General features: G+C 32.8%; 1 protein-coding gene across 1 annotated transcript; it reads left to right on the top strand.

Annotated features, from left to right (window-relative positions):
• Positions 1–870: 870 nt before the first annotated feature.
• On the top strand, positions 871–15,444 carry LOC149484773 (poly [ADP-ribose] polymerase 1-like). Its single transcript, XM_089701041.1, has 20 exons — positions 871–1,241; positions 6,688–6,829; positions 6,919–7,088; positions 7,405–7,586; positions 8,364–8,577; positions 8,829–8,934; positions 9,096–9,282; positions 9,509–9,725; positions 9,838–9,942; positions 10,101–10,209; positions 10,642–10,804; positions 11,108–11,264; positions 11,879–12,037; positions 12,188–12,324; positions 13,238–13,374; positions 13,573–13,730; positions 13,952–14,072; positions 14,256–14,415; positions 14,702–14,878; positions 15,239–15,444. The coding sequence occupies exons 1-20, from the start codon at positions 1,131–1,133 to the stop codon at positions 15,306–15,308; spliced, it is 2,982 nt and encodes a 993-aa protein (XP_089557167.1). The 5' UTR covers positions 871–1,130; the 3' UTR covers positions 15,309–15,444.
• The last annotated feature ends 220 nt before the right edge of the window (positions 15,445–15,664 follow it).

Genomic DNA, 15,664 nt, shown 5'->3' on the forward strand with positions numbered 1-15,664 from the left:
TGAAACAAAAGTGCTTGGAAGGGATATGCCACAGGGATATGCCACGTCCGATACAAATGTTTTAACCAGTCTTATTATGTAGAAGATATTAATCAAAATAATGACGATGATAATTAGATAAAAACATTTTTTATTTAATTTTAGCCTTGTATTGAGTTTGCTAAAAACCATTATTATTATTTCTGTGCCAAGTTCTGTAGACAGTCCAGAAATTTATTTACAAAGATGTATTAAGTTCTTAGGTGAACTGAAAACTCAATTGTTTTATTTTCCCTTAGAGAACAACGTTTATTCCAAAATATAACTTTTTTAATTTGAATAATATAATTATTTTCACAAAGCAAACAACTAATGACCTATTGAACCCCATAATTTGATGAGGCTAGTTTTACATACTGTTTATATTTTGTGAGGTTCTAAAAACTAGCCAAGTCAAATTATGAGCCAGTATCAAGATAATAAAAAAAAATTATAATAGACTTAAAGTATGAAACCTACAGAATGTGCAGGCATAGTCGTTTTCTAATATTTACCGGGACAAACGGCTAGGTCGGCAGGTATAAACAGGTATGTCGGTACCAGTTACTTTCACTTGATAGGTAGGATGATGAAAAAAAAAATTATGTCAGCGCTGTTTTATTACAAAATTGTTTTATTATCTCGAAACTGCAATTAATAAAAAATGAAAATAAAAGATTTTTTAATAATTAATTAAAAAATATCCTGTCCAGGCTTCTCCCACTAAACTCATTTTTAATACATTTTTTAATACACTTTATTATAAAATTCTCATTCTATTATTCATTATATCAAAGTCTCATTCTATTATCACGCCGGCGCCGGTGAAGGTCGACCTTGAGCACAGAACATAATAATATATACTGACCTTGAGGTTTATACCATACGTAGTAGGTATGACAACGATACAACGTTTAAACTTTACACACGACACACGTACACAAGTACAACATTGAATGGTGGCAGTACAATATTACTTGCTCTGTGGCAGTACACATGGGGCCAACGTGTTGGGCCTACGTATATTACTTGCTCTGTGATTACTTGCTCTGTGCTTGTTATCAGTATATTATATTACTTTCCTCTATGCTTGTTATTTCTAGTTTTTGATAATGAGTGATTTGCCGTATCAAGTTGAATATGCGAAATCTGGCAGAGCATCATGTAAAGTTTGTCAACAGAAGATAGATCAGGGGGCTTTACGAATAGCTATTATGGTTCAGGTAAGAATATGGTTTTATACCTAGTTAAGTATATCAATATGAAATTTATATTATGTACTCATACAGGAAAACCGAAAACCTATATAAAACTAAAAATTTGAAGTATGTATACCTAAATCCTGTGTGACAAATCAGTTTTGGAGATTTCAATTAATGTCTCAATATTTATTACTAGCTGCTCCGCGCGGTTTCACCCCCGTGGCTCCACTCCTGTTGGTCGTAGCGTGATGATATAATATAGCCTATAACCTTCCTCGATAAATGGGCTATCTAACACCGAAAGAATTTTTCAAATCGGACCAGTAGTTCCCGAGATTAGCGCGTTCAAACAAACAAACAAACAAACTCTTCATAGTCCATTGAATAAAAAGTTCTAGAGTGCGTGAGTTAGTAACGTAAGATGTTTCTTCGGAAACATGTCAAGAGTCCCTAGGTAATAAACATACTAAAACCCCGGGACACTAGGAGGAGCCCCGGAGTGGGGGGAGGGGGGAAAGGGTCCATTTTTTTCATTTTTCTCTTAAATCTCAAAAACGGTACATGTTAGAGAAAAACTTTCAAGGAAAAGTTGTAAGGCCATAAAATTATCTACAAGTTGTACTTAAATAATTTTTTCCTATATCCTACCGTTTCTGAGTTACACGCAGTAAAAAATGATTTTGGCTCAAACAATTTTTCAAAAAATATTTCTTTCTTCCAAAAAACTCAAATGTGCAACTTGTGACCGGTACTGATAGATTGCTCTTAATTAGGTCTATAATTGGTAAAATAAACACATTCCTCCATGGAAGCCTTTAGGAGGAATCGATTGTCAAAATATTATATTAGGGTAGTTTGAGTTACTGAACTTGATCTTTTTATTTTTTTCTTCAAAAAAACTCAAAAGTGCAACTTGTGACCGGTACAGATAGATTGCTCATAATTAGGTCTATAATTGGTAAAATAAACACATTCCTCCATGGAAGCCTCTAGGAGGAATCGATTGTCAAAATATTATATTAGGGTAGTTTGAGTTACTGAACTTGATCTTTTTATTTTTTTCTTCCAAGAAACTCAAAAGTGCAACTTGTGACCGGTACTGATAGATTGCTCTTAATTAGGTCTATAATTGGTAAAATAAACACATTCCTCCATGGAAGCCTTTAGGAGGAATCTATTGTCAAAATATTATATTAGGGTAGTTTGAGTTACTGAACTTGATCTTTTTATTTTTTTCTTCCAAAAAACTCAAAAGTGCAACTTGTGACCGATACAGATAGATTGCTCATAATTAGGTCTATCATTGATAAAAATACCAGATTCCACCACGGAGGCGTTTACGGGGAATTGAATTTTATTAGGGTAGTTACGATACTTGAACTTTTTATTTTTTATCTTCCAAAAAACTCAAAAGTGCAACTTGTGACCGGTACAGATAGATTGCTCCTAATTAGGTCTATAATTGGTAAAATAAACACATTCCTCCATGGAAGCCTTTAGGAGGAATCAATTGTCAAAATATTATATTAGGGTAGTTTGAGTTACTGAACTTGATCTTTTTTTTTTCTTCCAAAAAACTCAAAAGTGCAACTTGTGACCGGTACTGATAGATTGCTCTTAATTAGGTCTATAATTGGTAAAATAAACACATTCCTCCATGGAAGCCTTTAGGAGGAATCGATTGTCAAAATATTATATTAGGGTAGTTTGAGTACTGAACTTGATCTTTTTATTTTTTTCTTCCAAAAAACTCAAAAGTGCAACTTGTGACCGGTACACATAGATTGCTCATAATTAGGTCTATCATTGATAAAAATACCAGATTCCACCACCGAGGCGTTTACGGGGAATTGAATTTTATTAGGTTAGTTACGATAGTTGAATTTTTCACCTTTCATGGGATGTAGCTCGAAAACGGCTGCGAATAGAAAAAAATGATTTAGGTATAGTACGACATAAAAGAGATGAAATTAATTATTTTGGAACTAATTCGTTTTTCATTACCTGGCAACCCTGAATTGGCAATGTAGCTGTCAAGTTGAATAAAAATTTGTTGTTTTTTTCGTGAAGTGGAGAATTATTGAGATAAAATTGTTATTTAGAACAAGAAATTTAAATAAAAAAGGAGACATCATGAAAAAGGTTAAACGTAGCGGTGTCCGTGATGTGGTGTATAAAGTTTTTATTCGGTGTTTGTCCGAATTTCAAGCTGGAAATTTATTGACTGATTTGGAAAACGTTTACAAACGTACAGCAGAATATACCGGTGAGATTCCATTTATTTTTGCTCAGTACTACGTAAAATAGAATATTCCATTAGTGACGAGTGTTTAATGTATGTATGTATGGCGATTATTACGTTTTCGCAATTTAATTTGAGGTTATTTGTATGTAAACAAAAACTAGTTTTTATAGTGCGACCAGCACAATTTGAGTCAAGAAGTTATATCCAATCCAACCAGCCTCAAATAAAGTACCTAGTTTAGATTTTACTACATAGTATAGTGATAACTGTTTTCATACAGCTATCTATCTATTAATCAATCAAACCATAAGAAAAAAAATCATATTTACTGTATCATATTTACAGATACTGAAGATGCCCCGTACCCTCTTGCCAGTACTTCGAAACAGAGTGATGATCAGTCCTTTGAAGGAGTAGAATATTTAGATTTTGATGAATTATATTAATGTACAAAATTTATCTACAAAAAAAATAAAAATATGTGGTTTTCAAATCGCCTTGTTTTTTTCTACCCGACGGACCCAGAAAGAGGGTAATGTGTTTGAGCTGCATGTATGCTTGTTTGTTTGTATGTTTGATTCTATGTGCGCCTCTGCAGTCTAAACACTTGACCGATTTTTATAAAATAACTAATTCCAAATACATTTAAGTAAAATTTGACCTAGGTAGGTCAATTAAAATACTAATGTATTTTTGTCTTAAATTTACACTATTGCTACAATGAAACAATTATAACGGTTTAAATCGCGGTATTTATTTTAGATTATATTATATAGATTTTTGGATTTTTATTCTATAGTATCAAGATCGCTTGCGTCGCAGTATCAGTGTTGCTATATGAGCGACGGTGGCGCCCTCATTTATTTTCATCTCTTTTGTGTCGCACTGTACAACTTGTAGAAAATTTTATGGCCTTTCAACTTTTCCTTGAAAGTTTTTCTCTAACATGTACCGTTTTTGAGATTTAAGCGAAAAATGAAAAAATGGACCCATTCCCCCCCTCCCCCCACTCCGGGGCTCCTCCTAGTGTCCCGGGGTTTTAGTATGTTTATTACCTAGGGACTTTTGACATGTTTCCGAAGAAACATCTTACGTTACTAACTCACGCACTCTAGACCCCCCTTGGAGGGACTCATTCAATGGACTATCAGCTTTATAATATGTATTAGTAAAGATTTCTGAATATGTTTTAATAAATAAGATACCTACATATAGGTAAGTCTAGAAAAAAAATTACAAGTTTACTCTGGAGTCTGGAACCGTACCCAACTTAAAATTTCATAAACAATACCCTGGGGTACAAGTGTACCCCTATGAAAAAAACAAGATTACAAAAAGATTATTAAATTTTATTAAATTTTGACTTATTAAGATCATCTTAACATTCATTTAAGTCTTAATAATTTAATTTATCAGAGAATTTTTATATTTTAAGTACAATTTATACACACTTTATAGTCCATTGAAAAGTTACATTTGGGGTCGCATTTTTTAGAGGACGCGATTTTATTTTTTTGATGTGTAGACCCCCCCGGTCAGCGTGAAGCTATCACCAAGTTTGTGGGGTCGCCACCCTTGTCCCACGGCCGCCACCTTGAAAAGAGCGGTAGATATGGTTTTTACGATATATCTCTTAAACTATTTATCTGATAAAAAAACATTGTTAGCATTATTTGTTGCAAATTAAATTCTTTACAACTTTAGTCCAGTAACTTTTTATCGTAGAACTATAAATAAAAAAATTATAAGCGAAAATGTTCAGAAATTAGAGATATTTATATTTTTCAATAAAACTTTTTTTTATCATTTTACGAAGAAATGATATCAGACCATTTTTGTAGATTGTTTTTCGAGGAACAACTTTTATACATAACATTTTTCCATTAGGTCAATAGCTAAGGTTTTACAGCACTCCGAAGTGAGTACTATTTTTCAGTGCTATTAGCTATACATTATACATATACATATATTATGTGTGTATAAATAATAATTTGTCATCAGTAATTGTTTTTTCTGTTATTATAATATTTTTCATAATTAATTTTGCAATATTATTAATAATTAATTATTGACTATTTTCCCCACCTCCCAGGAGGTAGAGTCTGGAAGCACGTTATTTTTTACGTCGAAAAGCAGGGCTGAAATGTTCTGCAGTATGCTTCCATTGTTCTGGAGTCTGGGAAAAGAGCCAATAGCCAATTTATGTCTAGTTAAGAGTACTGAAAAATAGTACTCACTTCAGAGCGCTGTAAAACCCTAGCTACTGACGTAATTAAAAAATGTTGTAAATAAAAATTGTTCCTCGAAAAACAATCTACAAAAATTGTCTGATATAATTTCTTCCTAAAATGATAAAAAAAAATTATCGAAAAACATAAATAGCTCTAATTTCTGAACATTTTCACTTATAACTTTTTTATTTATAGTTCTACGACAAAAAGTTACTGGACTAAAGTTGTAGAGAATTTAATTTGCAACAAATAATGCTAATAATGTTTTTTTATCAGATAAATAGTTTAAGTGATATATCGTAAAAACCATTTCAACCACTATTTTCAAGATGGCGGCCGTGGGACAAGGGTGGCGACCCCACAAACTTGGTTTTAGCTTCACACTGACCTCCCCTACACATCCAAAAAATAAAATTGCGTCCTCTAAAAAACTTAAGATTTGGCCTAAAAAAAAAATGTAACATTTCAATGGACTATTACGTTGGTGATCAAAATTTATTAAAAAGAGGTTTGGGTACTTTTGTATGGGCTAGTGGCGTCGGGCTTTCGCGGCCAGTGATGAAACTTGGATAATATTTTAAAAGAGCTATATATTGTGTATATAAGCGTTCATATACCTACATACATTGTTTTGATTAGAATTCATAAATAAATCATTGTGTGAAATGTGGTATTTTTTAGCTCCTCCTTCCCTATTATTTGCACTCTATTAAAAGTAAAAAAATGAAAAATAAAACTACAGATATAAATTTACTATTGTAATTTTTTATATTATACCTTAATATGGCAGGAATATTTTTGAAAATGAGTTTTATTTCACAAATTAATTTTCTTGTTATTTAGAAAGCATTATTATTATTATTATAGGATTGAAAAACATTAACTTGAAGACAAATTAAGAACTCCTCCTTTTTTAAAGTCAGTTATAAACTATAAAGCATATTAATCCTGAAGCATTGATTCATTTAATCATACATCTTTTCATTTTCAGTCTGCATTCCATGATGGGAAGCAACCAAATTGGCATCATGAAGAATGTTTTTTCAAAAAGAAGTGTCCAACAAGTATTGCTGAAATTTCAAACTTCAATAAACTAACACACAATGACCAGAAAAAAATTAAAGAAAAAATTGGTTAGTATAATTTTCTATTACTTACATGTTTAATGCTTTGAAACAAATATTGTGTGGATGAATATTAATGTAATATCCAACAAAATTAGGTGGATCCTCTGGTGCAGTGGTTTTACCCACAGAAAAGGGAAAGAAAGGCAAGGGAACTAAGAGAGGCAATGAAAGTAAAACTGTTCAAACCGGCCTCTCCAATTATACAATTGAATATGCTAAGTCCAGCAAATGTACCTGCAAACACTGTGATATAAAAATTTGTAAGGTAGGAAAAGTTAACATATTTTATGTATAGCTATACTAAAATAAAAATTATACTGACTTCTGTTATGAATAGTCAATAATCGCTATCAGATGAAACTCTTCTTTATGAAAATCTACACAATAATTAAGGTTTTAACTAAATCAATGATTTTTTCTTGGGGAAAACAATGTTTGTTATTTTCTTTTCCATTTTATAAACAATAGAGTGTTAAATAAATGTTTGTAAAATAAAATTCTGTATTACCATAATAACTAAATTTAAATTAATATCAGGTAGGTAAGGATTGTTGTTCACAAAAAAAATATTTATGTCTTAGGATGAAGTCAGAGTTGCCAAAATAGAATATGATCCAAGGTATGGAGACGCACCAGCATGGCATCATGTTAAGTGTTTTGCTGAAAGGAAGGCTGAATTGTTGTTCCTAGCTGGTGGAGAAGACATTCCAGGATTTGTTAAACTTAGTAAGGAAGACCAAAAAATGGTTAAAGATGAAATAAAGTGGGTTTTATTTTTATGTTTTGCTTTATTTTGTTATAAATCCTTATAAAACCAACAAGATGTTGAGTTACAAGTATACATCTTAAAATTATCTATACATATAATAAATCTGTAGAAGGATCAATTCTGTACATTGAAAATATTGAAAAAATAAATAGCAGGGGGTGTTACTGGATCGATACCAAACCCAAATATGTGATTAAAAAAAATTTTGTCTGTCTGTCTGTCTGTCTGTCTGTCTGTATGTGAAGACATCACGTGAAAACTAACGGTTCGATTTCGATGAAACTTGGTATAATTATACCTTATTATCCTGGGCGTAAAATAGGATACTTTTTATCCTGGAAAAATACGTAGAAAAAAAATTAATCTTAATTTTTCAGTTTTATCCATAGACGTTGTTCTGTAGAAGCGCGAACACACGTTGCGTATTATTATAGGCCTAGGCGTATTTGGGTCCAATAGATATTTATAAGATGTCATTGTCAGTTACTCAAAATGGTAAATCAACAAAAAAAATCAACCATCCACGCGAAGACCGACATCCGCGCGGACGGAGTCACGGGCGGAAGCTAGTATAAACTAAAAGACAAGTTCAAGATTAATTGATAAGACAGAGAATATTATGTCTGGTTTTTTTGTAAGTTATTTATTTAAGCTTTGTATTTTCCTTGATTCAGATGGAGTTTTCAAATTCTACAATCTACATACCTATTTGTTTTTTTTTTGTATGCATTGCAATGAAAATTTTTATAATACTCAATATTTTATTTTCAGAGCTTCAAATCTGGACGAAGTTCCAGTGAAAAAATTAAAAGCAGAAGCAAAAGATGCAGCAGAAATAAAACAAGAGAAAGAATTAGAAAAGAAATTAGAGAAACAAAATAAATTGTTTCACAAATACAGAAACTTGCTCAGTGAGTTAAGCAAGACTGACTTGCATGAACTACTTGAAAAAAACTCACAAAAAATCCTAAAAGGCACAGATGAGGTTTGTGTTCTATTGTGTACTTGCATCCATCATATATTTAAACATATTTATTGAAAATTGTTGATTTTGGACAAAATTTTTAATAAGTAAGATATTTTCTATATTAAAAAATATCATCTAAATTTTTATTATAAACTAGTTACCCTGACATACTTTGTTCTGCCCAATTGCCCCTTTTTCGTGATTTCTTATTTTCAAAGATAAAAATTAAAGGCTTAGTAAACAAGATTACATACAGTAAAAAATTTCAGTGTCTGGATCATCTGGCTGACATAATGGCGTTTGGAGCACTGCAGCCATGTCGAGAATGCAAGCAGGGGCAATTAATTCTTGATACATTCCATTATAAATGCACAGGTATACATACCCTTCTAAAATTTGTTTATTTTTCTATAAATCTTGCACTCAATAAATTATTGTCTCAGCTTTTTGATGTTATTGTTGAGAGCAGAGAGCCCTGTCAAACTTTGATAAAATTGAAAAAATCCTCTCATTAAAAAGGTTTAACAAATTTACAGGTAATATAAGTGAATGGACTAAATGTATCTATACAACTACAAATCCTAAAAGGGCTAAAATGGTTGTACCGGCACCATATAAAGGCGGCTCAGTGTTTAAAAGCTACAAACCTAAAGTGGGCGAGCGAGTATTTGAGGTTGCTCCACCGCCGGCTATAGTCGTCGTCAAGAAAGAGGAGCCAGAGAGGTTTGTGAATAGCATGATTAACTTTTTTATCTATTAAATATGTTTAACATTGGCCACATTAATTCAATGTACACAATGTATTATTACATTATATTATATTCAAATAATATTATATTCGGCAAAAATTGACAAATCATAGAAATGATTAATAATAATGATCTATTTAAAATTTTAACTAGTTACATGCTTTTCTCAATATTACTAAAAAACAATTAATTAATTTCAGTGAAAAAACTATCCCTCATGCACCTTTGAAGAATCTCCAATTTTACTTATATGGAAAATTTAATGCTCTAAAAGAGGAAGTTCAAAATCGTGTATTAGAAATGGGAGGTCTTGTTGTGTCTAAATTGACTGAGACAACTGCGGCTGTTATATCCACAAAGACAGATGTCGAAAATATGCCCAGGAAAATGGAAGAAATCCAGGATCAAGATATTGAAGTGAGTCATTTTCTTTGGGCATGTGAACTTGTTTTGTAAATAGTGTCCTGTTTTATTTAATGTGGAGTATTCTTTCTCACGTGAGACTCGCATTTTTGCCTCTTCTCTATAGGTTGTGGATGAAACATTCATGGATCAAATTGACCCCAAAACGGGCACCGTCACAGAAACGTTAGAACTTATCAAACAACATAATATTGCTCCTTGGGGGTCTGATGTAAGTATGAATAACGAATTTTCAATTAAAAAAAAATATTTCTAGTAATGTATTTTAAAAATGTACATCAATTTCAACAGCTTTTCTTTTCAAATGATTATTAAGGAAAAATGTATGTAAAATGTTCCGTCTTGTAACAATTTATTAAACTTACACAGCCAACAAAACGAGTACCGCAAGATGTAATCGACGGAAAATCCATAGAGTTAATATCTGGAAGCATGTATGCAAAGTCAAAATCAGCCAAACAAAAGATTAAAGTTAAAGGTATAATTAATAAGCTTTTTTATCGTCAAAATACATAATTTAATATTTACAACTGGTTCGGGAAAACAGTTTTAACAGATAGTAGCCGCATTGCCGACAAGATCTATATTTACTCTTTTAAAATTATGTCAATATCTGTTTAATTGAGAGCGTGATTTCACATTCACGATTAGGGCGTTCGAATTTTCAGAGTGAGGAATGTCGCTTCTATATTAATACTAATTGCTCCAGCAAACGTTTTTATGCCCTATTGCCCCTTTTCATGTTTTCTCTCCAAAAACTATCCTTGTGCCTTAACAAAACCGTTAAGAAAATATCAGAAATGGTCGAACCGTTCTCGAGTTTTACGCTTAGCATAACATTTGGCGATTCATTTTCATCATATAGATTATTACGCATTCTTCGATATTAATATAAAGATTGGCCATATAGGTGGTACGGCCGTAGACCCGGACTCGGGTCTAGCGGACAAAGCACACGTATATACAGACAGATCGGGGGATAAGTTCACAGTGGTGCTGGCCAAGACTGACGTAGTCGCGGGAAAGAATTCCTTCTACAAGCTGCAAGTGTTGGAGGCTGATGATAATGAGAAGTAAGATATAGAGCTGGGCTGATGTTATAAATAAGAAAATAATAGTTTTTTTTTCATTCTTTGTTTTGGATGAACTCAGAAATTGCTATTTTGAGTAATTTTTTATAACTGTGTAGTAAACCTAAGAAACGAACTAGGGTCTTTAAATGATAAACACTATCTCTGTTCTAGCATGATTGTTCAATAAAGAATAAATAAATCAGATTTAAGTAAGTGTTTAATAAAACCATGCCAACATGTTTATATACAATAATATTTCACAATAGTGATCCCAGCCAATTCACAGATGTTATTATATTTTAGATATTGGTTGTTCCGAGCGTGGGGTCGTATTGGTACACCTATAGGCGGTACCAAAGTAGAGGATTGTAAAACTTTATTTGATGCCACTGATAAGTTCAGAAACCTGTATAAGGAGAAAACCCAGAATGATTGGAAGGACCGAAAAGATTTTGTGAAGGTAAGATTACGTAAAGAAAATAAAAATATCATCAAATGTCTTCTTATATTGTTATATTGCTGGACTGGATGGGGAAATATCCTATAACTATCCTTCTAATATTATAAATGCGAAAGTTTGTGAGGATGGATGTGTATGTGTATGTTTGTTACTCTTTCACGCAAATACTACTGAACCGATTACAATGAAATTTAGCACACATATAGAGGGTAACTTGGATTAACACAAAGGATAGGTATTATCCCGGAAATCTCACAGGAACGGGAACTATGCGGGTTTTCTTTTAAAACGCGGGCGAATTTTTTTTTTTGTGTGGTGTTTCTCAATGTTAGCCAGAAGGGCTTCTACATTTTAACGCGGACGCGGGGGTGAACTGAGGGTTCACCCTGGTAGCGACATGCGCAAGGGCGTCCCCCCTTGACGGGGATCTCGAACCTCGGCTTGGGCTGTCGCTTGAGTGGAGGAGGCCGGAAGGGCCCTAGTCGGACCAACGCGGGCGAAGTTGCGGGCGGAAAGCTAGTAACCCATAAAATGATAAAAGGTGAACAGATGATGTTTTCAAAAATATACCACAATTCTTAGTCTAATGTGTTTGTTTATTATTTTCATTTTAGGTGCCAGAAGCATATTACCCCATTGATATGGATTACGGTGAAGAAAAAATAAAGAAACTAAAAGTGGACAAGAACAGTAGCCTCCCAATGCCAGTGCAAAATCTCGTTAAGAGGATATTCGACGTTGACACCATGATAAAGACTCTGCTAGAGTTTGAGGTTAATATTTGACTTTTTTGGAATGAAAAAAAGTGAAAAAAATATTTCGCAGTGGGTCAAAAAAATTAATTTGTTGGTTGAAATCTTTTTTTTATCACATTCAAGATAAAAACATAGAAATAATTTGTGGTTTTTTTATTGTTATTTCAGCTTGATACAGAAAAGATGCCTTTAGGAAAACTATCCAAGAAGCAAATTAAATCTGGATATAATGTTTTATCTAAGCTTCTTACAAATATTCAGAAAGGCAAGGCAAATAACAGTCAAATTGTAGATGCTACGAACAGGTGCGTTATTTGTTATTGATATTCATATTCCTGTTAAATAAATTATAGATATCAATTGGTTGTTATTTGATTAATATTTTTTTTTATAAAAATAATACTAGTTTTAGCATTATTTACCATTACACATATCACTAGTTAACTGAAAACTAATGTATCCTTTTTTTAAAGGACTGAAAAAAAATTAACAAAAATCGCTTTTGACCATTTACACACGTATACATTATACAATATACATACAATACCGTCGACATATCTTGTATTTTGTCGTCGTGTTTGTGTTGATATCTCGTCTTGAAATCAGTCAAGTATTAATAATTTAATAAATAGCACATCTAAATAATATGTAGTAATTATTAATTAATAATATCAAATCTTTTTTATTTTTTACTTTTCCGTTTTTGAAGTCGGTTATTTTTAACGCAGTTAATTTTATTTAATACTTTTTAGTGTTATTTTCAACACGAATCAAACGAGCCCAAACTCGATAAAGTTGAGTCAATATATTACTGAGTTCCTATGGCCACCTTCCGATTCCATCATCAAATCAGCTCTAAGTCATGATAATGTTTCATCGCTATCCAATTTACATACGTATACAAAATTTCAGCTCAATCGGTTACCGGGAAGTTAATCAAAGTTACTTGCTACATTCGAATTAAGTCATCGAGTACAGACAAAAATGCTCATAAAATAAAAACAACTGGGCCTAGCCGAATAAAATTTTTATGGGACCAATTCGACACCATTCCGCATCGAACAAATAAAGAATCACGTAAATCGGTTCAGAAACCTCGGAGTAATCGGTGTACATACATAAAAAAAATATATATATCTACCGGCCGAATTGATAACCTCCTCCTTTTTTTTGAAGTCGGTTAATAAATATGTATATTTTATTATGGTACTATTTCAGGTTTTATACTCTTATTCCCCATAACTTTGGTACGAATAATCCTCCGCTGCTGGACAGCATAGACGCAATCACCAATAAAATACAGATGCTTGATAACTTACTCGAAATTGAAATTGCCTATAGTCTTATGCAATCAGGTAAATTGGTTATTTGTGATGAGTATCTGTCCGCATTAAGTCTTTTATTAAGGGCATATAACTCTTTTCTGAGAATTCTTTTTAATTGTATTCAACATATATTTAAAAAAATGAGAATCTAAAAAAAAATATTTATTTTGATTTCTTGTAATATTTGTTCAAAATAATAAAGAATTTCCCATATGTTATTCTTAACAGATGTAAATAGCACTTGTCCAATTGAAGCTCATTATAAGAAACTGAAAACAGATATAGAGCCTATCGCCAAGGATAGTGAGGAATTCAAGATGATAAATGAATACATTAAGAACACGCACGGTTCCACGCACTCTAATTATAAACTCGAACTTCAAGAGGTATAAAGATTTTTAAAATGTTAGTATTAGTTAGTTAAAATGTAAGATAAATATAACACACATTTAGGTCCGGTTTCACGATTTGCTGGTGATGTTTGCGGAATTTTCATTTATTATTTGTCATGTTAACTGATGCGTCAGATAATCAGAGCATGTCCAGAAGAAAGAAGAAGAATTTTATGACTAATTTAGTATCCAAAAGCATTTCTTTTATTTTTTAGGTTTTTAAAGTAGTGCGTGAAGGCGAAAAGGACCGCTTCAAGCCTTTCCGAGAGTTTGACAACAGGCGGCTTCTGTGGCACGGCTCCAGAACTACCAACTACGCTGGAATTCTCTCGCAAGGTATAATATAAATCTGGAGTGTTTAAAAAGTACAAGTTGATTCCTTTTCTGCTTTGATTGTAAAAGCTTCAAAATTATTCGAAAAATACAAAATGTTACTGCTGTTACTTTTGTCCTACTTAAATGGCATATTGATAAGGTATTGTGCATTAAAAAAACTTACTTATTATTTTTCGTATGTAGGTCTTCGCATAGCGCCTCCAGAAGCGCCCGTGACGGGTTACATGTTCGGCAAAGGGATCTACTTCGCCGACATGGTGACCAAGTCGGCGAACTACTGCTTCGCAAGCAGAGCCAGCTCCGTGGGTCTGATGCTGCTGAGTGAAGTGGCTCTTGGTGATATGTGAGTGGAAATAATAATTGGCTATATTTTCTGGCTAAATAGTCAGTAGAAAACAGTCTCATTAAAATTGCCAATGAAGTGTTGAGTGTATGTACTAAATTTGTAATTTGTACGCATTTATTTTGTTTGCAATGTTGCTTTTTGTATCATGCTTAAACTGCTTATAATCAAAGTATCTTACTCCGTATAACAGGCAATAGATATATCAGTATATTGAATTTTAAATATCTTGTCCATTAGGTACACAAAGTACTAATGACGATATTCTCTGAAAATAATTTAACAGGAAAGAGTGCATGAAAGCGGAGTACGTAACCAAACTACCGAGCGGCAAGAACTCAGTATGGGGCGTTGGTCGTGAGCAGCCTGACCCGACCCAGAACAAGGTGCTAGACAATGGTGTTATTGTGCCCTTGGGAAAACCAATAGAGAACCGGGTGCAGTGCAAACTGCAGTACAACGAGTATCCTTTTACATAATTAGATCATTCCTGCTGTTGTGTGCTTTTGTTTCGAATGATTTTGCCAAAAACAAAGGAAGTTCTCAATTCAACTCTGTTTTTGGTGTATATAAAGTACATATTTGTGGGTATGGTAAACCTCTCTGGTAAATCGTATCTTCTATGGCTTAAATTAGCCTAGAACCAAGTCCTAAGTGGATGGGCAACATTGATAAATCATCTCAGTCTGGCACGACTTGTCCATAAATAATAATAAATAATAATATTCTATTTGTAAAACTTGTTTATTGCATCTGCCCCATACGCAATAAGGTGACACGGAATTTGACTTTATACCTATTATTTCCTTAAGAACTATTTCAGATTTATCGTATACGACGTGGCTCAAGTTAACATCAAATATCTGTTGCAGATCAAATTTAGGTTTTACTAATACCAAAACAATTGTGTCACAATAATTATTGTATGTGTGCTATTGATTCGCCGTTACGATTCAAATATTTAAACCAAAATATATTTCAAATACCTACTATTCAATTCTAATTGTTTGTGAAGTAAATTTACAAATACTTGTACTTGTGTGATGTCCCTATTTCTCTTCAGTTAAAGAGTGCCTGAAGGCGGTTTATTATGTAGTTTGTACGAATTGTTAAGTTTTGTTTAGTATTACTATTAGGCGATCTTCACACTGCCCCGCATCATGCTGCATATTGCGTGTCGACGCACCTACGCGCGTTCCTGTGGGAGTGCAGATCTGCATCATCGTGCGGGTTTTTTGCGCACTCACGC

This window comes from Colias philodice, chromosome 11 (assembly GCF_061535455.1).
Source record: "Colias philodice isolate Cphi_HAF_F1 chromosome 11, ilColPhil1 Martin Lab GWU primary, whole genome shotgun sequence".
NCBI lineage: Eukaryota > Metazoa > Arthropoda > Insecta > Lepidoptera > Pieridae > Colias > Colias philodice.

Excerpts from the sequence above, each read along its gene's own strand:
- LOC149484773 (XM_089701041.1), top strand. The coding sequence starts at position 1,131 with ATGAGTGATTTGCCGTATCAAGTTGAATATGCGAAATCTGGCAGAGCA. Across the intron at positions 6,830-6,918 it reads AAAAATTAAAGAAAAAATTG|GTGGATCCTCTGGTGCAGTG; the intron begins GTTAGTATAATT and ends CAACAAAATTAG. Across the intron at positions 11,265-11,878 it reads ACCGAAAAGATTTTGTGAAG|GTGCCAGAAGCATATTACCC; the intron begins GTAAGATTACGT and ends TTTTCATTTTAG.